Source organism: Erpetoichthys calabaricus, chromosome 17, assembly GCF_900747795.2.
Source record: "Erpetoichthys calabaricus chromosome 17, fErpCal1.3, whole genome shotgun sequence".
NCBI lineage: Eukaryota > Metazoa > Chordata > Cladistia > Polypteriformes > Polypteridae > Erpetoichthys > Erpetoichthys calabaricus.
The window spans coordinates 55,504,062-55,529,719 of record NC_041410.2 but is presented as its reverse complement, the minus strand read 5'-3'; the positions used below and the strand labels follow the sequence as shown (position 1 = coordinate 55,529,719).

The 25,658-nt window shown below is 38.4% G+C and overlaps 2 protein-coding genes and 1 long non-coding RNA gene across 4 annotated transcripts in view; 1 reads left to right on the top strand and 2 right to left on the bottom strand.

The window, feature by feature from the left end:
• LOC127526110 (craniofacial development protein 2-like) overlaps nt 1-25,658 on the top strand; it is a 1,015,936-nt gene that overhangs the window by 585,240 nt on the left and 405,038 nt on the right. The window lies entirely within an intron of this gene.
• Nucleotides 1,935-25,658, bottom strand: part of si:dkey-24l11.2 (uncharacterized protein LOC100034462 homolog) — a 74,870-nt gene continuing 51,146 nt past the window's right edge. For both annotated transcript variants that reach the window (XM_028823855.2, XM_028823856.2), the window contains exons 9-12: nt 17,440-17,554; nt 15,548-15,659; nt 9,460-9,572; nt 1,935-2,306 (exon numbers count right to left, since the gene is read on the bottom strand). In XM_028823855.2, coding sequence (XP_028679688.1) covers nt 2,237-2,306; nt 9,460-9,572; nt 15,548-15,659; nt 17,440-17,554 — 410 coding nt within the window. In that variant the 3' untranslated portion in view covers nt 1,935-2,236. The remainder of the gene's footprint in view (nt 2,307-9,459; nt 9,573-15,547; nt 15,660-17,439; nt 17,555-25,658) is intronic.
• On the bottom strand, nt 3,084-9,453 carry LOC127526112 (uncharacterized). The gene is made up of 2 exons (XR_007933730.1): nt 8,616-9,453; nt 3,084-8,478 (listed from the first exon to the last, which is right to left on the bottom strand). It is a non-coding gene; the product is annotated as an uncharacterized LOC127526112 (long non-coding RNA).

The window sequence follows — 25,658 nt, the reverse complement described above, 5'->3', positions numbered from 1 at the left end:
ATGTTTCTTTCCCACCAGAGACACACAAAGTGTTACAATTTGGTTATATTAGATACACATGCAATTAAGAGACTACAGCAAGCATACCATGCCTTGCAAATGCATCCAGAATCGTAAAGGTTTAGAACTGTTGTTTGATCAGAAACTATTGTGATGCGTCTCGTTCTGATCCATAAATCTGATGCAAACTGACATTCTGAAGCATGAGGGTTGGTTGTTGGTTAACTGATATCAAAAGTGGATAGTGGATACAGAAAGTATTCAGACTCCTTCTCTATCTGCACATTATTGTGTTGCACATTTAATTTTAAACTGATAATTTTGCCATTTTTGACCATCAATCTATGTCTCAAAACATTTGCTGTTATGAGCTTAATGTATGCACATGAAGGAGACATTATCTGGCTAAATAACACTTATAAAGAGTAATATTTAATGGGCAAGTCAAATGAATTCCAATTTAAAATGTCACACACACCTGATGCTTTAGTTTTTCAAATTTTTTCCCTTGTTTTAGATTTGTCACAATGCTAAGGTTACCTTTGTGATATTAAACTTGTCAATTTAAGATTATCATTTCAGAATTTATACAAAAGAACCTTTGTCCTTTCGTTTTCAAGCTCACACATAATTGGTCAGACTTTGCTTTTACTTATTCCTGCTCATTAATGCAGAATTAGTCATTGAACTGTCCTGAATGGCCTATAAATGCAGAATGTGGTCATAACTGGTGATGGCATCACTTTTGCTCCTGTACCATTCAAACAAGTGTCATGTGCTTTAGTCAAATTTTAGTTGTTATAGTAATAAACTTGACTAATCAAGTTGGTTTAAATGAACCTAATGAGCAATACAAATTTAATGTTTGCCGATTAATTTTCAGGAATTTAGTATGCTGCTTATGTAGCCCCATTAGCTGTATGTCTATCAGATTAATTACTTCTGTCGATATTGTACAATTTGAAACATTTGCCTTTAACTTTAAAACATCAATGAAATGTCTGGTCAATGTAGAAGACTTAAAACACTAAGTAAATGCATATTATTTTTGAATGAAGGGTTTTCAGATGCTTGAGAGTCTCATGCCCTGTCCAAGGTTAGGTCCTGGTGGTGCAGTCTTGAACTGAACATGATGATCAGAAAATGAATAGCTGCACAGACAACTGTGGCCATGTTTCATAACAAACCAATGATTAATGCACTGCATCCATACTTTTACCATGTATATATGGTTTTGCTTTAAATTAAATATCTTGCCATGCACTAAACTGACAGGTGAGTGGACACTATCAAACCATGCATGAATAGTGCATTTTTATTTCACCAATAATTCTATAATGGCATAAAAGAAGTAATATTGAAAGCTTTTTTGACCTTAAAAGCATTTTTTTAAGTTAAAACTTGTGGGATTATTAAGCAACAAGCTATCCCGTGCTGAAATCCAAGACCAGGAAGTGCTTCTTGACGTGTAACAAGTACGATAGCTTTCCTTCTCTCTGCCTTACCGAGACTAAAGATCAGTCATCCCCATCACCACTATCAATCTCAAATTCTACAGTTCTTTCAGGTGAGGCCCTTTAATGTCTTCTTTGACCTTCACTGCACCTCTATCAGAAAGCACCTATTCAATTACATTAAATTATATTTCAATTGTCGCCAAGGGAAAGTAAAAACTAGGGTGTTCACAGCGTCACCTCAGCCAGCTCAAACTAAAGGTTTTCTCTCACCAAATATGGATGCACTGATGCTTCCTCTCAACTGTTCCTTTCCTTCAGTGAATTTCTGCACTGCTGCTTGATCATTCTCCTCATTTCAGTTCTTTGTCTTTAATGTCATAAATTGGTACTCAACCTACAGGTTAGAAAACATTACTGAAATATATGTAGGTAAATCATGCTTCTATTGAATAATGAGACAAAAGAAACAGACATGCTATTTCCATTTTTTAATTTCATTACGCAAGAATGTGCAAAGACATTAGGCACTGATAAGATAGCCGGGCATTAATCACATTTCTGTACTTAAAAGGAGATGGATATGATATATATTTCCACCTGAAGTTTTACGTTTTTATTTTTCACAATTTTGAATATATTGTTTTTATTGATTCCTAAAAGGTTGCAAAATAATCTAAAAATTCATCTATATCAGCTGTCTGTATATTTAAAGCATTTAAAATGCGGAAAAAGGGGTGTAATTATACCAATTTAGAAAAGGATTTTTTAATTAATTCTATTCACTTCTTCAAACTACTCGATTTACGTGAAACTGTTTTTGATGCATTAGCATACTTCTGCTTGTCCTTCCTGTAAAAGACAAAAACAATTGTATGTTACTAAAAAAATATTTATACATAATAAAAACAATAAAATATTTAACACTTAAGCAATTATAACAAAAATATATTGTAAAATAAAAATAAGCTATTGCACTATTTACGTTTCGGTCAATACTCATCTTTAACAGACCTACAGTCTGATGCAATTGTGTCACTTATATGTCATAAAGTGTTCCATTGTTCAAGTACAGTATCTTACCATCACAAAAGATAAAGCAGAAACTGGCTGTTATGCAGCAAAACATTTGTACCTCTCACCTCCTTTTACATTATTTAAGCTTTTCCTTACAGTACGTATCCGTTTACTTTTTTCCTTTCTCGTATAGGGAAAGTATTACAATCATCCAAAAATTCAACGTCGAGATTTTGATGAATCTCAACGTTTTTAGAGTCCAAACTCTAAACTTTAGAGTTTTAGAGTCTGAAAATACCATTTTTGGAATTATGTGTGTGTGTGTGTGTGTGTGTGTGTGTGTGTGTGTGTGCGTTTATGTAAACATGATAACTTGAGTACACTTTCAGTTAGGTCAACCAAATTTTGCATACAAGTATTAGTTACAAAACGTAGATTTCTATCACTTTTGAGCTATTTCCACTAACCGGAAGTGGTACTTTTTTTATTCATACAGCTGCAAAGTCTAATATATTCAACTTTATTTTTATAATAATTGTTCAATATATTAAATTCATTTGATTTGTTGTTGATGGTTCTTTAATGTCATAATATAAAAATATAATCATTGTCTTGCAGTTTACTCCTCAAATATCCATCCCCATATATGAGTACTGTATACGATAAAGTCTAGGGGAGACCACCCCCAATTTTTTTTTTTAGTCTTTGTGGTGTTATTTAAATATAATTTTCCACATTCTGTAGTTGATTCTGTTTTTGGATTTGTTTTGACTTTTGCTTTAATCTAATATTATTTTGTTATATTAGTTATTGATATTATTGTTGTTGGTGTTCATTTTGTTAACATTATTGATGTTCCAGCTACCTGCATACTGAGCCCAAATAGGCAGGGTTACCTGATAATGCCGGAGGTCTTATAGCAAATTCAGCATTATTGATTTTGATTACTGATTTTCATTTTGGTGGACTGCTGAAGTTCCTGCTGTCAAAGATAAATTCACTGAGCCATGTCCAGGATGTAGGACATGCCTTAGTCATGCAGCAGAGCAAAGGCAATGACTAAATTAGAGCTGATTACACTTCTTAACTACACATTTAATTACAGTAGTATATGATAACTGAACAGTTTCTCATGTCCTTGTAGGTTACTGATAAACAGAACCCTGGAGTCAGGATGTTTTCTGTCCTTTTTTCTCCAGCCTTTCTAAATCAGTTTTGACCTTGTTCATAGCAATACTGCTTAGAGATGGGCAAGATGGGGTCAGAGATCAAAAGCTTTAATTACAATGCTTGGCAAAGGTAAAAAAAAAAAAAAAATTGACACCGGCTTTAGACCCCTGCATTTCATTAACTTTTTCTTGGTCTGTGAATTATTGTGTTTGCTTGCCACTAAGGCAAAACCTTTTTCACTTTTTTTTATTCTGCTTTGGTTTCTGGCATCCTCTTTGATCTGTGATAAATATTTCAAGATTAAAAGTAAGTTAATTTGCCTTTGTTTAGCTAGAGGTTTTTCTATTTTTTTTCTCTCCTTTGTTTTTGCTGCTTTGGACATTTAGACTTGTTTTTTTAAACTATCTATGCCCGTGCAGGCTGAAGACTGCCATTTAGGTAGGTGTTAGTTTGCCTGGGGTGAGGTCTATTCCTGGGGCACAAACCTGAATGAGGGTTATTCTGGTCTTTTACTTCATGTGGTCCTTTATTTAGGCCTGCTCTCCCTTTTGTGCATTTTGGTGGAGTATCACAATACGCAATAAGAGATATAATGATGGCTGCTACATTTATGCCAAGTTGGAATTTTAAACAATTAAGTAAATCAAAAGCGTTATGTCTCAAGGTAATATACATACTTCTAATCATGCAGGGAGGGGGTTTACATGTGAAACGAGGTAAAAGTCCTCAGAGAATCACAAAATGACTATTTAGCCTAATATACAAAATAATTGCTCTTTACTGTTAACATAATATAAAACATAAATCCGACGTTGCCCAGAGGACTATTTCTCCTACAGCTCCTGTTAACTTCCTCTATGAGCGACCAGTTTTCTGAGTCAAGAACATTTTCTAACATTCACATAAAATATATTCTTAACAGCTGTCATCCAAGTATATGGAACAGAACAAGACGACAGGATGTGCTATAAAGAGGACAAGGTAAATTCGCAATGGGAGAGAGAAATAAAAATATGAAAAAAATATAAAAGTCCAACAGATTATAACAGGGCAGCACCATTAAAAAGTATGGATGTCCCCACTTTCTGAGTCAGGGAAAAGAAAGATGGAAAAACTAAGCTAGGGGGCTGGATCTTTAACACTAACACAAAGCCTACTAAAAAAAATTGTAAACCCGGCCCACCTTAAATCCCTTCGCACCTCACGGTCAGTGTCTTTTGTCTTGTAAATGTGCCGATCAAGACAAGCAGCCTACTATTTCATCCCCCCACCACCACAAAACAGGCACAAAGTTCTCCCAGCTTAAGCCTTGATTATCTGGGAGTCAGGTACCTAGAGCTGTATATGGAAATAATAGATTATTTGGAACACGTGCATTTCATGTGTGTTCCGTTTCTACAATAATCTATGTAAAAACACTGTTAAAACAGGAACATTTTTCATATTTTAGTAATAAATGACAAACTGTAGACATAAACTGTATAATATATGAAGCCTGAAGTTCAAAGATCAAATAGAGGTGATGGAAAAAGAAAAGGAGGATACAACATCAACAAGCTTCTGTTCCAAGAGCGCCCCTTCCCACAGAAAAGCAAACTCAGTCAGTGTCAGGTGCCTCTTCAATGTAATAGGAACCACAGCATAGAGAGATGTGTGTACATTGCAACAGGTACACATGTCGTAAATGTAGGAAGGACGGTCCTTGGGTGTGTGGGAACTGTTAACATTTGAATTTGATAATTGCATATAGCATGGGACTGACCTCTCTGTACTATTCTTTCCTCTGCATGTCCTGGAGTACAAAAGAAACACCACCATGCACCACAATGTGGAGACTGGGCAAGATTGGAAAAAATAAATAAATAAAACACGCGGTCACTGATTTCAACCGCAAGAAGGCAGGCAAATGAATATGAATAATATGAATAATGTTGCATCAGTGCCACAATATTTTCCGAAATGTACCAACAATGAGACAGGAAGAAGGCAGATTCACCAGTGTTTGTGTTAGCTTTTATCCATCCAGATCAGAGAATTTCCAGTTCCACTGTCTGAAAACACCACTCACCACTGGGTGTACAAAGGGCAGGGACATAATGACCCGCACTTACTGGGAATTCCTCGTTCGTGGGGAACAATTGCAAGCCCCGGTTTCCAGCACGAATGGGGTTCAACGGCGCTGGGTAGACACACGTTGATCCATTCAGTGTAGCGCGAGTGCAGTTACCTGATGCAGGAATCTGAATAATATTGAAAAAAGTGTTGTTTCCATGAAATACATTTGAAGCGGTGGCAATGGAAGGCAAATGAACAGTCAACGTGGCTTACAGCTGGATTGATGTGTTGTTTCCATGAAATATATTTGAAGCAGTTTCTGGGCAGGGTTTCGTTGTTTCTTTCCCATGGTTTTCGATGGTGGACATGGTCGGGTGTCGTAACCGAAAAGAATAATGAAAAGTCAACGTGGCTCAGAGGTGCATGTGGACTCCTAGCACAGACAAAAGCAACTTACAGGGTAGTCGGTGAGTTGTAGCGTCCGGGCACATAAGCAGGCAATGTGAATGCCTAGAGAGCGAGAGTGGACACGGGCCGAGTAATAAGGAGTGTTGGTGGGCGGGGAAACGTTTTCCATGCTCCTGCAGAACCATCTAAGAAGACGCATGTTTGTCGCAGATGCAAATTGCTGTATGTTGCTAAACAGTTTGCAATGGTGCACGCGGCCGTGCGTCTTAACTGAAAAGTCAACGTGGCTCAGAGGTGCATGTGGACTGTAGCTCAAACGAACATAAATGACAGCGTGTTTTCCAAGGCATTGCGTCCGAGTTGGTGGGCGTGGCTCTGAGAGTTGTCGTCGTATCCAATGGTCTTAGAGTTGGTGGGCATGGCTGTCTTGCGTACTTTCCATGGGTGGCTACTTGTCGGCGGCTTAGTGAATTATATATATATAGATAAGAGCAGCTCACACAAAACTGTATATGAGGCAGTCAGGAATGAACCAGGGGACTCTTGATTACACATCAGCAATTCTTACTGCTGCACCACGGAAACTGTTGAATCCTCATACCTTTTGTGAAAGTGTTTATTTGATCTTTGGACCTCAGGCTTCACACATTATACAGTTTGTGTCTACATTTTGTCATTTATTACTAAAATATGAAAAACGTTTCTGATTTAACAATGTGTATACATAGATTATTGTAGAAACAGAACACACATGAAATGCGTGTGTTCCAAATAATAATCTATTATTTCCGTATACAGCTCTAGGTACCTCAATCCCAGATAATCAAGGCTTGAACTGGGAGAACTTTGTGCCCATTCTGCGGCAGTGGGGGGATGGAATAGTAGGCTGCTTGTCTTGATCGACACATTTACAAGACAAAAGACGCTGATGGAGAGGTGTGAAGGGATTTAGGTTGGGCTGGGTTTATGAGTTTTTTCATAGAGCTAGCAAGGTTTATGGGATGCAAGGCACACCAGTGGCCACTTAGAAAATACTCTGAACTGTCATCAACACTTAGATTACTAGATTAGATTTACTGCAGAAGTCATTCTGGGACTGGGATTAGAACTCACCTTGTTAAAAAGTTTAATGGTGACACCTAAAAATCATCTGGAGTCAGAAGAAAGCATGATTTAAGGCACTTGAGATGAGAATAATTGTGGCACTTGAAAGGTGGGAAAATGTTGAAGAAATCCCAGATAGACAGACGGGGCAAAGTGGGCCAGCAGGATTTAATTGGTATTTGTTTGCTTTTGATACTCGAGTCCTGTATTTGTCTCTTTTGTGTGTTTTGGGGGTTTTATTACATTACACCAGGGAAGAAGAATCAACGAGGGTCCTCATCATTTCATACAAGAACTGCCTAATATAGGAGCTAGATTACACCTTATTTATTCATTTCGTAATATTAATTATTTCTGTTATGCCTACACTTAGACAGTTTGTTTAAACTGAAAAATTAATCTATTTTAATATTTCCTAAGAGCTCAACACTTCAGAGTTCCAGAACAATTTTAGTAGCTCTGGTGCCTACATTGTTTATTGTTAATTGCCATATTTGGGGTAGAATTAAGGGAGTAGGTGGCACGGTGGTGCAGTGGTAGCGCTGCTGCCTCGCAGTAAGGAGACCCGGGTTCGCTTCCTGGGTCCTCCCTGCGTGGAGTTTGCATGTTCTCCCCGTGTCTGCGTGGGTTTCGTCCCACAGTCCAAAGACATGCAGGTTAGATGGATTGGCGATTCTAAATTGGCCCTAGTGTGTGCTTGGTGTGTGGGTGTGTGTGTCCTGTGGTGGGTTGGTTCCTGCCTTGCGCCCAGTGCTGGCTGGGATTGGCTCCAGCAGACCCCCGTGACCCTGTGTTTGGATTCAGCGGTTTGGAAAATGGATGGATGGATGAATTAAGGGAGTAAATTCCACAGAAAAAGGTGAAGGAAAATGACATACAGTTAAGAACTTTAAACTATGGCAAAATTACAAATATTTTATAATTTTTAACGAAAGTATATAACACACACCTGCTTTTTTGTAAACAAAATAAGAAAAATGTCCTGCTAATTAAGCAATGAGATTAATAAGAAGTATAATGGCACACTGATTGTGAAACTTGATGGAACAAAAACCTCACACCACAGAGGTCCCAGGACTGAACTAGTTAACCACAACTTTGCAGTATCAGCTAATTAATCCATTTATTATATTTAATGTAGAAGACTTGGGCAACCTTGTCGGGAAAACATCTAGATGATAATTAGGTACACAAAACCCTACAGGGTGTGAAGTAACCCCATTGTGAGCAACTAGAGACATTAAAAGTAAGATTAAATTAAAAGATTAATCTATCTATCTATCTATCTATCTATCTATCTATCTATCTATCTATCTATCTATCTATCTATCTATCTATCTATCTATCTATCTATCTATCTATCTATCTATCTATCTATCTATCTATCTATCTAAAGAGAAGCAGCACAGGCAGTAACATTAACACATCCTGTCAGGGTATAAATGTGTAGAGTACCCCTGCATCTTTTCATTAGCTTGTACATACTATCTGGCCAGGAGCATAAAAGAGGAAAGGAATCGGATAAAATTATAGACAGCAGTATGGTTCATTAGCTATTCACATTTAGTAGCTATTTAGTAGCTAGTTCAGTCCCAACTGCTGACTCACTATTTGATGCAGATACTGAAATTGTTAGTGCTCTGCTTATAAGGAAATGTAAAAAACTGTGCTATATACACTGTGTAAAAATTTCAGATAAATAAATGTATTATAAACACTTGGAGGGTTAAAAATATTAAGTCTCAATGGTGCAAATTAGACTATAGCCAAAAAACAGGGAGCAATCTAAGATAGCTATTTACCTAATGGGTAATCTGACTGATTAGTCACTTAGCATGAGGCTAGCTTTAGTCAGGGTTATTCACACTTAGAAACTGAAGGTAGACAGTGGAGATGAGGCAGCAGTATCATAGAAGAGAGTGTAATATGAAATGCAGAGCGGAGGTTCCTCCAGCTAATTAGAATCCATAGCATGTATCTGTTTTAGTATTGTTAGTATGTAATACTTTCACAAATAGTACTTGTGTACTTACCTGCTTCTGATGAGAGATTACATATAAAAAAGCAAAGTATTATTCCAACTGTTATGTGATGCTAGTTATTCTTGATCCAGCATAGAGTACAGGACTCTTCTCATGCCATAATGCCCTTCTATGTTAGATTTTTGAAGTCATATGAGTAAAGCAGTTTCTTAAGTAAAAGTGTGTATTTTCATGACTGTTAAGTCATTTATGATTACATGTTTTTTTACCTTGCCATTTTTAGTTTGTTCCTGCATCCTTGGCCTCCCTCCCAGTGACTGGTATGGGATCCTCTTGTCATCAAACTCCCACAGGAGATACACAAAGTTCCATTACTGTAAGGCTAAAAATACATAAACTAATCAAAAACAGCACACATCTGTGTTACTCCATGAACAAGGAAAATTGAACTGGCATCTACTTTCAAAGTATGAAGGATGATCATGACAATAATAATAAAAATAATACATTTTATTCATATAGCACCTTTCCCATGCTCAAGGCACTTCACAGAGTTACAGAAAGAACAACAGGGTATATGTAACATTGGATATAAATATTTTGGCATAGAACATTACTGTAGAACATATAAATACAGGATATTATATAATAATAATTATTATTATATAATACAGGATGTTATAAAATGTATCAGTTTTATCCTAGTAGCAGAGGAGCTGGGGGGGTTATGGGATCTTGCAATAAGCCAGACAAATACGGAAACAGCCCAAGACAGTCATTGTACTTCTACATACCTCAATGGGGCAACAATGTAACTGTTGGAAATCAATTTTACAAAGTTATTTTTTTATGTGTGTGTGTGTGTGTGTGTGTGTGTGGGGTGGGGTTATTGTGTTAGTTTTGGACTACAATTTGACTAAATACTGCCACAAAGGCAGCTATAATGAAAAAAAACTGGAAAGCAAAGGAGCAACTACCAAACCACTGCTTGCCATACATGACTAGGGGCCATCCTTAAAGTTCAGTAAACAGGTGCTAGATAGATAGATAGATAGATAGATAGATAGATAGATAGATAGATAGATAGATAGATAGATAGATAGATAGATAGATAGATAGATAGATAGATAGATAGATAGATAGATAGATAGATAGATAGATAGATAGATAGATAGATAGATAGATAGATAGATAGATAGATAGAAGTATCTATCTATCTATCTATCTATTAATCCCAAGGGGAGATTCACATACTCCAGCAGCAGCATACTGATACAAAAAAACAATATTAAATTAAACAGTAATAAAAATGCAGGTAAAAACAGACAATAACTTTGAATAATGTTAACATTTGCCCCCCGGATGGAACTGAAGAGTCGCATAGTTTGGGGGAGTAACGATCTCCTCAGTCTCTCAGTGGAGCAGGACAGTGACAGCAGTCTGTCGCTGAAGCTGCTCCTCTGTCTGGAGATGACACTGTTTAGTGGATGCAGTGGATTCTCCATAACTGATAGGAGCCTGCTGAGTGCCCGTCACTCTGCCATGGATGTCAAACTGTCCAGCTCCATGCCTACAATAGAGCCTGCCTTCCTCACCAGTTTATCCAGGCATGGGGTGTCCTTCTTTATGCTGCCTCCCCAGCACACCACTGCGTAGAAGAGAGCATTCGCCACAATCTTCTGATAGAACATCTGCAGCATCTAGTTGCAGATGTTGAAGGACGCCAGTCTCCTAAGGAAGTATAGTCAGCTCTGTCCTCTCTTGCTCAGAGAATCACTATTGGCAGTCCAGTCCAATTAATCATCCAGCTGCACTCCCAGGTATTTATAGGTCTGTACCCTCTGCACAAAATCACCTCTGTTGATCACGGTGTCCAGGAGGGGCCTGGGCCTCCTAAAATCCACCACCAGCTCCTTGGTTTTGCTGGTGTTCAGGTGTAGGTGGTTTGAGTCACACCATTTAACAAAGTCCTTGATGAGGTTCCTATACTCCTCCTCCTGCCCACTCCTGATGCAGCCCACGATAGAAGTGTCGTCAGCGAAATTTTGCACGTGGCAGGACTCCGAGTTGTATTGGAAGTCCGATGTATATAGGCTGAATAGGACCAGAGAAAGTACAGTCTCCTGCGGCGCTCCTGTGTTGCTGACCACAACGTCAGACCTGCAGTCCCCGAGACGCACATACTGAGGTCTGTTTGTAAGATAGTCCATGATCCATGCCACTAGGTATGAATCTACTCCCATCTCTGTCAGCTTGTCCCTAAGCAGCAGAGGTTGGATGGTGTTGAAGGCACTAGAGAAGTCTAGAAACCTAATTCTTACAGCACCACTGCCTCTGTCCAAGTGGGAGAGTGATCGGTGTAGCATATAGATGATGGCATCCTCCGCTCCCACCTTCTCCTGGTATGCGAACTGCAAAGGGTCGAGGGCGTGGCATACCTGTGGCCTCAGGTGGTGAAGCAGCAGCCGCTCCATGGTCTTCATCACATGTGACGTCAGAGCGACAGGCTGGAAGTCGTTCAGCTCACTAGGACGTGATACCTTTGGGACTGGGGTGATGCAAGATGTTTTCCAAAGCCTCGGGACTCTCCCCTGTTCCAGGCTCAGGTTGAAGATGCGCTGTAGAGGACTCCCCAGCTCCAATGCACAGGCCTTCAGCAGTCGTGGCGATATTCCATCTGGACCCACTGCTTTGCTGGCCCGAAGTCTCCTCAGCTCTTTGCTCACCTGCGCTGCTGTAATTGTGGGTGGGGATGTCTCTCCTATGCTGGTATCAGCAGAAGGATGGGTGGAGGGTGTAGTACTCCGAGGTGAGAGTGGGTTAGGGTGGTCAAACCTGTTAAAGAAGTTGTTCATTTGGTTTGCTCTCTTCACGTCTCTCTCGATGGTGGCACCCCGCTTCGAGCTGCAGCCAGTGATGATCTTCATCCCATGCCAAACTTCCTTCATGCTGTTATTCTGCAACTTTTGCTCCAGTTTTCTCCTGTACTGCTCCTTCGCCAACCTGAGCTGGCCTCGGAGTTCCTTCTGCACACGCTTGAGCTCATGCTGATCACCATCTTTAAAAGCCCTTTTCTTCTGGTTCAAAAGGCTCTTGATGTCACTTGAAATCCATGGCTTGTTGTTAGCATAGCAGCGTACTGTTCTTACTGGAACTACAATGTTCATACAGAAGTTGATGTAGTCAGTACTGCAGTAGATGCACAGTGGTTCAATTTACCCTTCAAACCAATAGATTTCTACACCTGTATTCAGACTTTGGCCTTCCTGCCAGGGAGATGCAATAAAGGCTGCATTTAAAGAGTCTATTAAAACTATGCAAATTTACAGGGAGTTAGGAAACAGAATATGAAAATTCAATATTGGGTGCTACAACAACCTATAAACCTAATACAACTGCTGAAATAATTTTGATTTTCTTGCTGTAGGTACAAGACGGGTCTTATAATGTTCACACTGATGTTTCCTTCTTTTCTCTTAATGTACAACAATGATAGACCCCACGATAAAACTAACTGTTAACACTAGAATCCCTCAAGCGTATGAAAAAATGTGCAATCCCAGGCCACCTTAAATTCCTTCGCTCCACTTCTCATCATTATTTTTTTTTTTTTTTGCAAATGTGTCGATCAGCACAAGCAACAAGCAGCTTGGTATCCCAAATGCGAGGTAAGAACACATACCTAAAACAGAAAGTTGTTCCCATGTTATACTAACAATGACGTGAAGTGTGTAGTATGTGAAGACTTTAGTCCAAATATCAAATAAACACGTGCACTTTTACTCAAGAATATAAACAAAGAAAAAACTACAAAAATTTACAATGGGTGTTACAGACTCAAATCAAATGCATGTTTTTATAATATAACAGTAATAATAATAGCAGCTCACTACTCAAAACGGTAAAAGCAGGGAATCCCCAGACTTGAACCCACAACCTCTTAATTATGAGGCAGCAGTTCTTACCTCTGCACCAGCCAAGCACACCTCTGCTTTCTGTCAATTGATATTTGGGCTTTTTTTTCGGTTACATTCTTGAATAAAAGCGCACTTGTTTTGTTATACCTTTGTGAAAGTGTTTATTTGATATTTGGACTTCAGTCTTCACACATGATACACTTCACATCAGCATTTTGTCATTATTACTATAACATGAAAAAAAGTTTGTTTTAGTTATGTGTTCAACATTTTTTGCTTCGCATTTTCTGTCACCCTACATTTACATCGTTGTAGTCACAGAACACACATGAAATGTATGTATTCCATATAATGATATATTATTTACCCTATACAATTCCAGATACCTAACACCCAGATAAAGAGCTTAAGCTCTGAGAATTTTGTGTTCAACTGAAATCAGTTGATTCGGTGGGGAATGAGTGAGCAGGCTGCCTGCTGCCAGTGCTCACTGACACATTTGCAAAACAAAGATGCTGATGATGAGGTGCGAGGGAATTTAGTGTGGCCTGGCATTACACATTTTTCATAGGTTTCAGGGATTCTAGTGTTAATGGTTGATGTTACTGAACCCCAAGGCATATTCAGTGACTTTGATATTTTTTTTGTATCCATCCCCTGACAGGTCCTGTTCAAATGACTTTTCACACATCTGCTTGGAATGTTCTTGTGTCTTCATTGTGTAGGTTAGGCCACGATACTGATTCACCACAAGTTGGACCTTCCAGATCAGGTGCATTTATACTATAATCAACTGAAACCCCTTGACTACAGACAGGTGGTCAACTAATCATGTGACTCCTAAAACCAACTAGCTGCTCCACTGATGGTTTAGGTGTAAATGGAATGAACACTTATGCTATCAATTATTTTGTATTTATATTTGCTATTAAGTTAGACCTCTTCACTTTGATATTAAAGAGTCTTTCTTGTTGATCAGGATCAATAAAGCAAAATTAAATCCACTGTGATTCAATGTTGTAGAACAATAAAATCTAAAAATGGCAATGGAGGTGAATAATCTTTATAGGCACTGTAATAACAGCTGCAATATTTCACTATTTGATGACACCTAATTTGGGCCTAAACAGTTTTATTTACCCTGGTAATTAAAAATATACAGGATGTGATTGGGTACTGACCAAGGATATCAGAATTAAATTTATGTGCAATGTAGCTGCATCTGAAAACTATTTGACTGACAGTGGTACTGTGTGCCTGGGGCTCCCGATTCATGTGTGAGCTCTTCACCTTGACTATGCATACCATAGAACTTCATATAAAAACTGCATAGGATTTCAAATCTGTCAGCATCAGTCATGCTCAATGTGTTATAAATAGGCGGAATCTGCATGCGCAGTTCAATAAAATAGGGTATCAGCTTTAAAATACTTGCTACATGGATTTTCTTTTTCAAAACCCTAAAATGCACATGTTAAATTAACTGGTGTGAGTGGGTACTGTAGTGGACTGTCATTCTCTCCATGGTTGGTTCTTCTTTTATCTGGATGTTTGTATTTTTTTTTTTGGTACAGACAGGTATTATATGCCAAAGGGAGTTTACTTTAAACATGGTAAAGGAAAGGGTAAATATTAACCAATTAAGATTATGCCGTCTAAAGTGTTTTTTGACACTTCAAATCTGTATAAGACTAGGACTCTTCTTTGTAATTTCATCTTGTTTTATCCTCAATCCAGCAATATGACACTTTGCTCCACATACTGTAATGAATTTGGTCAAAAAATGAACCCTTCCAACTAACCCCATCTCCTCCTTTTTAAATACTAATTTTGCTTCTATTTTACTTTTATAACAGTTCTCTACAAAAATAAAAATAAGATTCTTGAATCTACTTGCACTGCAACAAACAGTAAGATTATTCAATACAGAACTGCCTTTATTTATCTGCATATTTCTACAGTCTGGAGTAAATCGTCAGAATTCAAGACCACTGCATGATCACATTAATGTGGCAGTATTGGCAGCAAAATATGACTATTGATTTATTATTATACTAATTCATTGTTTCCCTGAAAATTCCCCACCCTCAATTTAATGAATTCCAGAATCCTAAAAAACAAAACTCATGCTATACCAAAATAATGATTGTCTACTTCCACAGGTACAATGCCTTATAGACAATGTCTTTATTTATGTACAAACATACTGTATGAAAAATAAAGTACATTTTCTTTTAGTTTGTTGTTTTTAAATATCAGGACACAATTAACCATCAACTATCACCATGTCCATAAACCATACAGCTGAAACGGGGTACTTTTTTCACTCAACTGAAACCATAAATACACATTTTAATGTTTTAAATATGGAAAAATAACTAATGATTATTTTTTTCCCCCAAGAAATGTATTTTGGTGAAAAACAATTTCTTACTGTTACCTGTTCTTTTGCGCAGTAGCCACATATCATTCTGGTTGCCAGTTCCATTTCATGATTCTGAGCCTCATTGTGACAAATATCACAAGGGTATGCCCTTCCACAGCAAGGAAACCTAAATAAGAGAGGAAAGAAATGTTTTATAATGAAATGTTACAATGACGGAAATGTATATCATTGCACAAGTTATTTTTTTTCCAACTGTTTATCATGGAGAAAGCCCTTTTTCAAAATGAAAATCACAAAGCAGTTTGCTTACACAATAAATGCACTCTAGGACTGAAGCTAATATAAAAATAACAAATATATTTAAAGCTTTCTACTCTAAATTGAGGGTTATTTTTACTACAATAAAATATTTCTCTTTGATAATCAATGGAGTTTGTCAATTCTATATATTACGTGCATTATCTGGATTTCACAAACAAGTACAATAATATTACACATGTCATAGCAGTATAGACATAATCTTGGGACTTTACTGGAATGATATTGTAAGAGACAGCCAGCAGCTCAACCCGGCCGGGATGCCCCTGAGATGGAAAGATGGGGGAAGGCAGCTTTTCAAGGACACTGCCACCCCCAAAACACTAGATGGCAGCTCCCCTGAACTGCAGTGGTGTCCTGGATTCCAGCACGGCACTATCGAACATGGAGTTCGGCAACACAGCCCTGCTGGGTACCGTGGGTGCCACCACGGCACGCTGTGGGAAGATGGTGGGAGAATAAATTCTCACCTAGCCTGGAAGTACTAATGGATCATGAGGACGGAAGTCCTGAAGTACTTCTGGGCTGGTTAGAAGCCTGGAATTCTCCATCCAACCCGGAAGTGCTGGCAAGTCCCACGGGAGGAAGAACAGAAACATTTCTGGGTCAAGGACTATATAAAGGCTTGCTGTGAACCCAGCAAGCGAGCCAGCATCGGATGGAGCTGTACAAAGCTTGCTAGAAGGTGTGGAGGAGAAAGAGAAAGAGAATTGTATTGTGTTTATTTAATTGTTTATTGTGGCTGTGGTGCGTGGGGAGCACTGTAAGAAGGAAGAAAGTCAATTAAAATATGACAATGAAATATTAATTTATTCCAAATGTGTACATATTTCAACAGTGAAATGTCATGTATACGGAGTAGAAATGTGTATAAAATAAGATCAGGGAAACGCATGTTAAGCACCATACCCTGGAAGCTTATAGCAGCCCACAAATCACACACCTATAGCTTAATGCTATGTGCATGCTTCTCTTTTTGTTCTGTATCAAAATGCTATTCAGATTAAATAAGAACTACACATCATTTAATGCAGAAGTCTTCTTAGCTGATTTTTTGTGAGTATCTGAATGCGAGTACAGTATCGTACTTTATTGGATGCTTAAGCAAGTTTGCACTATAATGGAATGGCAGCAAGTGCTAGCCTACTAAAACCTAAATGGTCTAAGCATGCTTGAAGACTTTGCTCATACACCTGTGCCAAGCCAGCATGTGTACTATAGACTTTGCAGAATGTATACTAAATGTGAATTTCCCATTGGGATTAATAAAGTGTCTATCTATCTATCTAAACTACTGGATCTAATGGTTGTTAGTTAAGGGATTTCAAATGCTGCAGTTTTTGCCACTTCAAATGTTTTTCAGTAAAGTCCTTTATCAAAAACCTTTCTCCAGCTAAAATTTTAAAATTATACAAATTAGTGTCTGCATATGTTCTTAAAACATATAAATGTCAATACAGTAATATTTCAGTACATCTAGAAATTAAATTTCTATTTCTTTCATAGCAACTACCTCCTTAGCAAGCTGCTCATCAGATATCCAAATTAACAGCCTTAATGTCAAGTACGCCATGACTTCTCAAATTTAAATAATCGCTTTTCAATTGAACAAGATATTATCTGCATACCTTAACCAACGGTAACTCTGTCTGTAATGTTTACAAGTTCCTTTCTCTGGTAGAGGTTTGCCAGCCTGAACTGCAGGGTCTCTGTAAAATTTCCTGTGTTGTTGAAATGTGGGAACTTTGGAGAGAGAAAAAAAACATTAAAATACTTTGTGTAACAATCTGAAATGCAAAATATGGGGAACTGCTGGTAACAGCCTATACAAAGTAGGAATTTATATTCCTTTAAACTTGTACGGAAAATGTCATGACATAAAACCTAATTAAGAGCTACAAGAAACTTCTTACAGTGGACATAAAAAGTCTACACATCCCTGCCAAAATGGCAGGTTATGTGTGATAAAAATGAACCCAAGCTAAATCCTGTCAGAACTTATTCTACCTTTTTGTATAGATTACAATTTTACAATAGATGGTGAAAACAAATCAGAAACTGTTTAGTGAAAAAAGGAAAAGAAACTCATACAAAAACCTGGTTGTATTAGTGTGCACACCCCGTAAACTAATGCTTAGTTAAACACCTTTTGATTTTATTACAGCACTCTGTCTTTTTGGGTAAGGGTCAATTAGTTTGATACATCTGGACTTGGCAATTTTTGCCCACTTCTCCTTTCACAAAATTTCCAGATCTGTCAGATTTACAGGGCATCTCCTGTGCACAGCTCCCTTCAGATCACCCCACAGATTTTTCAACTGGATTAAGGTCTGAGCTCTGGTAGGTCCATTCTAGAACATGATCATCCTTTGATGTAGCCATTGCTTTGCTGATTTTGATGTATGCCATTGTCATGCTTAAAGGTGAAGTACCTCTTCATCTTCAGCGCCCTAGCAGACGCTTGAAAGTTTTGGGACAAAATAAGGGTGACACTTGATGCTATTCATGATTCCATCAATCCTGACTATAGCCCCAGTTCCAGCCGAAGGAAAGCAGCCCTAAAGTATGATGCTGCCTCCACCATGCTTCACCGTGGGTATGGTGTTCTTTTGATGATGTACTGTGTTATTTGTGCTGCAAACATGCCTTTTGGAATTATGGACAAGTAGTTCAACCTTTCATCAGACCATAATTTATTTTTACACATACATGTGTGAGACTGTGTATATCCTTCTTCAAAGTCTAGCTGGGCTTGGATGTTCTTGTTTGTGAGAAAAGCCTTTCATCGTGTTACCCTACCTCACACCCCAGACATACTGTATGAAGAATCTGACTGATTGTTGTCACATGTAGGAACAACCAGTACTTGCCAGGAAATCCTGCAGCTCCTTTAATCTTGCTGTAGCCCTCTTGGTAGCCTCCCTTATCAATTTTCTACTTGCCTTTCATCAATCTTGGAGGGACACCCTGATCTTGGTAGAGTCATTGTTGAACCATATTTTCTCCACTTGTTGATGACTGTCTTTACCATGCTCCACGGGATGTTTAATCCTTTGGATATTTTTGGTACCCCTATAATGATTGGTACCTTTCAAGGATAACATCCCATTCATCTTTTAAAAGTTTTTTTGCAGACCATGGCTTTTGGAGTATGTTGCAACCAAGATGGATTCAGAATAATTCTACAGGAGCAGCTGAACTTTATTTGAGCTCAATTAGAGACACTTTAATCAATGTCAGGTGCATACTAACTACTATTTGAGATGAGACTTACTGTGATTGGTTGGTTCTGAACATAACCCCATCCTTGATTATTAAAGGGTGTGCACACTAATGCAACCAGGCTTTGATATGATTTTTTTTTCCTTTTTTCACTAAACAGTTTCTGATTTGTTTTCACCGGCTACACAATATCTATGATTTTGGCAGGGTTGTGTAGACTTTTTATATCCACTATACTTTTTGAATCCCATCTGCTTTTTCATTTTCTATTGAATGGAAAAGACACAATATACATAGCATATTTTGTGTTAATGCAATCATTTCATACGAGAAAGTGCAATACTCATTACCGCTATTCAAGAGAATACAAGAATTGCAGAATTCTTCCAGTGTGGAAAAATATGCGCATTTGAAGACAAAAACACCTAGGGTCATCATCTAAAGTGGGTTTCTCTTTAGCCATATAAATTGCAGAAGATAATGCAGCATCCTATTAATGTGATAAGAGCTGAAACTGTGGCAGTTCCTGTATACTGTATACCCACATAAAGAAAAAAAATCTAAAAACACCTATAATTTGCCTGCTGCACTGCTACCCTTCTTGTTTTGTTCAGAGGCGAAAAGATGTTAGTTACACTCAAATGGTGCAACATTTACATTTTTCTATTAAGTTGACTATTTTGGGATTTTACTACGTACACCTGCACAGAGGTACAAACTCCCAAATTTTGCAGCTGATGTGTGAATGGTAGACACAATTACTGCCAAACAAAACCCTCTCATGACAGAAAATTCCAAAGAAAAAGTTGCTCTACATGTCATATTTGTCAGAACCAAGCTTAATTTTTCATCAACAGATCTGATTAGGTGACCATAGAGACTTATTGACAAATAATCTGTAAAGATCTTCATAGCATATTAAAAGAGGTATCTGCAGCACACAGTATCTCAAGCATAAGAATGCATACCGCACTGAAGTAAACAGCAGTCTTCAGAGATATTATTATACCTGAAGTGACAATTCAAAACTAAACTTTGCAGGTATAAGCGACTTGTAATGTGTTTATAACAGGCTACTTTCTTAACTTTAACAGGATGAAATATCTTAAAGACTATGAATTTATGCTTTAGCGTGCTACTCAAATGCAGACTCTTAAAGCAAGAAATTCTGTCCAATAAATGCAACTTTGAGATGTTATTACTATTTCTATGCAAAATGAAGACAATACTTTTACAATAAAACTCAATGATTCTGCACATGCATTCAGCCATCCCTACTGTCATTCCAAACTTTTGCTGTGAAAAACACACAGGTGATCAAAACTCCAATCTCTAAGAAGAAAACACATAATAACACCTTTACTTATTTTACAGATTCAGTATGTACAGTATATACTTCCAAAATAAAAAGTTTTGAGGCACCATTTAAATGAAATGGGGATCTTTATAGATATTGTTATTGTAGGTGGCACATGGGATGGATGGGCATCTCGACAAAGAATCAAGAAGATACCTTACCTGGACGAGAGCCCCCAAGTGGACAGAAAGGCATCTCAGCCAAGAGAGGGAAGGATGTCGCACCCGGACAAGGCTTTCCTAATGGATGGATGGACCTCTCAGCCAGAAGAGTAGGTGGTTCCTTATCTGGGCAGAAAGCCTTAGACAAATGGTCAGGCATCCTGACCTGGCAAGTGTGAAGCAGTTTCCCTGGCTGGGATAAAAAAGGAGGACTGCCACTGGGAGGTGTTTATTCCCCCAGTCGCTAGACGGAAGCGGCCCTTGATATTGGCACCCATTCTGTAAGCACGAATGCTGGGAATTGCTGGGGTCCATGGGTGCCACAAGAGGGCAGTGCAGGGAGATGTACTGCCTGTTATGTGGGACTTCCATTATACCTGGAAGTACTTCCAACAGGCAACAGCACTGGCACTAGAAGTACTCCCGAGTCCTCAATAAAAGGGACCGCACTGCCTTGTCCAGGCGAGTCAGAGATGGGAGGACAACTTGCAACACTCAACCTGAGGACAGCAGTGAAGTGAAGAGAGGTGACTGGAAGAGTGATAACTTTTGCTCTGGTACTTCTTTTGGAGGTATTTGTACAATAAACACCCATTTGTTTGAACCCGGGACTGTCTTGGTGTGTTTGTGTTGGGGCTCTCTGGCGCTCCCTTGTCTTCACAATATATATAAGCACATATGATAAAAGCTAACAATTTCATATACTAGAGTTTTAGAACATGGTCAGATTGCTGCCTGGGAAACAATGATCTAAGCAGGATGAAGAAAAAGAACAAGAAACGAAAACCCTTTGTTGTAGGAATTGCTGATGTAATGTTTTCATGTGGAAGATATCAAATAAATAAATGCTACCAGAGAATTTTAGTCCAAAACAAAGAAAGGATTTCTGTCAGAAATTGTTTTCTATATCAACACACGCAAATGGAGAACCTGAGTTCTACTTCAGAAAAGGAACTGTAATCAAGAGTTTAGGGTGTATTAAATGAGTGGAGAAACTATGAAACTTAATGGACTTGCACTGGTTAAAATCAGAAAACCTTTTTCCTTAGCCCAGTAACAAGCAAAAAACAGTGAAATTCCTAATCCAAATAGGTGCCAGTCCAAGATTAGATGCATGCAGCTGACCCAAGTAGGATGGGACAAACTGCATAGACAATCAAGAAAAGGGGCAATGTCTTGCTTAATAGAGATTGGCTAGTAGCATGAAGACACTGAAAGCTAGACATGCTGATTGGCTCAGGGTTAGCAGACTGCAAAGATAAGATGAACAACCATTTTAAACTGTCAATATTTCAAGTCATGAATGTTTTGCCTCCCCTTTGCCAGGCATATGTTCATATCAAAACCAAGTTTGGATGGAAAAATCAATGGATGTACCCATTATACACATACCAGAAATTGTGTTGATAGCCCTACATAAATAGCAACTGTCAAGAAATTCATTTTGTATTAGGCGTTTAAAAGACATGCATTTTATTTCAAATAAGACCATGCTTTTATCCTGTTTCAAGTTATTGATATGAAGCAAAGAAAATGTTTTAAAACCTGTAGAAAGAGGCATATCCCCTTAGGAAGTTACACAGTCTTAAGCATGAGCATGCTTAGGGTGGCAACAACAAACTATATTGGCACAATACGCAGTGACGCACAGGTGCTGTAGCCTTTAGCTAGGCTTGCCAGATTCTTATATCTTAATTCTTTAAATCACCAGCAAGAAAGATTCTGCAGTTATTAGGATACAGTCGATCATAATTCATTAATTTTACTAATGTATGCATACCATATTATTACAAAATTAGACAGGTTACCTCACAATAAGGTCAGGTCAGGTTGAGGAGCATGCACTGGTACAGCACATCGCTGCCACCAGGTGACACCTCAGCACCACACCAGTTCTGATCTCCAATAGGCCTGACCCCATTGGCTCTCCGACAGTTTGGACTCTTCCGGGTATGGGGCTCCCGAAGGTTTTCCCCCTTCCCCTTCATAATGCGAGTAGCCTTCCTATGGGCGGCTACAGCAGACCTACTCCCGCAGAGTAGTTAGTCATCTCATCATTATCGCTGTGTTAAGTTTTTTTTTTTTTTTTTTATAATATAAACGGTGACCGGAGTACCCATCCTGTCACCACCTCCCATGATTTCCCTGTAAGTAGGAGGACCGCATGCTGGGCCAGATGCGGTTTAACGTCATACCCTGAACAATACCTCACAATATATTTATATAAAATAAGCACAATTTTTAACTTTTGCTACAAAACAACCATAATATACAGTGGGGCAAAAAAGTATTTAGTCAGCCACCAATTGTGCAAGTTCTCCCACTTAAAAAGATGATATAGGTATACCTCAACTATGAGAGACAAAATGAGAAAAAAAATCCAGAAAATCACATTGTCTGATTTTTAAAGAATTTATTTGCAAATTATGGTGGAAAATAAGTATTTGGTCACCTACAAACAAGCAAGATTTCTGGCTCTCACAGACCTGTAACTTCTTCTGTAAGAGGCTCCTCTGTCCTCCACTTGTTACCTGTATTAATGGCACCTGTTTGAACTCGTTATCAATATAAAAGACACCTGTCCACAACCTCAAACAGTCACATTCCAAACTCCACTATGGCCAAGACCAAAGAGCTGTCAAAGGACACCAGAAACAAAATTGTAGACCTGCACCAGGCTGGGATGATTGAATCTGCAATAGGTAAGCAGCTTGGTGTGAAGAAATCAACTGTGGGAGCAATTATTAGAAAATGGAAGACATACAAGACCACTGATAATCTCCCTCGATCTGGGGCTCCACGCAAGATCTCACCCCGTGGGGTCAAAATGATCACAAGAACGGTGAGCAAACATCCCAGAACCACACGGGGGGACCTAATAAATGGTTCCAGCTCCCTGCAGGTCAAAGTAACAAAGGTTACCATAAGTAACACACTACGCTGCCAGGTACTCAAATCCTGCAATGCCAGACGTGTCCCCCTGCTTAAGCCAGTACATGTGCAGGCCCGTCTGAAGTTTTCTAGAGAGCATTTGGATGATCCAGAAGAGGATTGGGAGAATGTCATATGGTCAGATGAAAAAAACTCTACTCGTCGTGTTTGGAGGAGAAAGAATGCTGAGTTGCATCCAAAACACCATACCTACTGTAAAGCATGGGGGTGGAAACATCATGCTTTGGGGCTGTTTTTCTGCAAAGGGACCAGGACGACTGATTCGTGTAAAGAAAAGAATGAATGGGGCCATGTATCATCAGATTGTGAGTGAAAACCTCCTTCCATCAGCAAGGGCATTGAAGATGAAACGTGGCTGGGTCTTTTAGCATGACAATGATCCCAAACACACTGCCCGGGTAACGAAGGAGTGGCTTTGTAAGAAGCATTTCAAGGTCCTAGAGTGGCCTAGCCAGTCTCCAGATCTCAACCCCATAGAAAATCTTTGGAGGGAGTTGAAAGTCTGTTGCCCAGCGACAGCCCCAAAACATCACTGCTCTAGAGGAAATCTGCTTGGAGGAATGGGCCAAAATACCAGCAACAGTGTGTGAAAACCTTGTGAAGACTTACAGAAAACGTTTGACCTCTGTCATTGCCAACAAAGGGTATATAACAAAGTATTGAGGTGAACTTTTGTTATTGACCAAATACTTTTTTTCCCACCATAATTTGCAAATAAATTCTTCAAAAATCAGACAATGTGATTTTCTGGATTTTTTTTCTCATTTTGTCTCTCATAGTTGAGGTATACCTATGATGAAAATTACAGGCCTCTCTCATCTTTTTAAGTGGGAGAACTTGCACAATTGGTGGCGGACTAAATACTTTTTTGCCCCACTGTATATTACACAGTATATATATTTTAATAAATAGTTCATTGAATTAATATTGGAAATATTCCAAGCTTCTTCACAAGCAGTTCTACTTGCCTTCTTTATGCTGCTTGCAGTTTAAGCTGCTCTAAACCAATTACTCACCAATTATAAATTTAAATAACACAAAAGGAAACATGCATGTGTGTGTGCGTGTGAAGTGTACATTTTGTCCACACTGCAGGATACAGAGCCCAAGTAGCCTGACTACAGTCTCTAACCTTTACATCTTTCCTGAATTTAACTGTAGTTTCTCATGCCGCCTACCCTAACTAATAAAAAGTTAAATTAAAACATTGAAACATGATTTTTGATTAAATGATTTTACTGTCAACACAAACACACAAAGCATGCAAACAACTGAATAACTTATTATTTTTAGTACTAGGGTGTTGTACCGTGTTAGCCATTATGAATGTAGATAAAAGACAAGCAAAATGACACCTTTTATTGGCTAACTAAAAAGATTATAATATGCAAGCTTTCGAGGCAACTCAGGCCCCTTCTTCAGGCAAGATGTATTTTATAATTGTTGAGTTATTACTGAACATTCAAAACAAAGGTTTAGGCAATCGAATGTAATGCCATTAAAGGTGGAAGTAAAGTAATCCAAAATCAAATAGTGATCACTGTCTACTTTAAAATTTCTGAATGATTTTGTTTTCCAGACGGTCCTGATATTTGAGTGCCATCTAATGGATTATTAAGGTACTTATAAACTAGCAATGAAGTAAGCTACATAAAATTCGATTAATCAAAAATATGTTGTTAAAAACAATTAAATAGCTTTCTAGAACATTTAGCTGTGGCAACTAACTTCTAAAGCTTGTGTACTGAAATAAGATGTAACATCTTCTGTCCTTGGGCATCCCTCTGTTGCTACCATAGCACTTTTTCAAACAGTTTAAGAAAAAGAACATTATAACATCGTAAGAGTTGATCTGCTCTTCCATGGACAGAACAGAATCCACATTGTTCCTCCTATATCTGAAGCACCCTTGCATGTACCTTACCTGGAAGGCTGAGGAGTGTGATCCCTTTGTAGCTGGAACACACCCTCTAGCCACCTTTCTTAAATATGGGAAGTACCACACCAGCCTGGGATTTCAAAGGTGATTTACATCCACCCCCAGACATGTTCAATGCTACCTCCTGAATAGGAGGGCATGTCCACTGTTTTGAGGAATTCCTCAGAGTGTTCCTTCTAATGCTCAACAACTTCCCCAAAACAGCACATCATCATC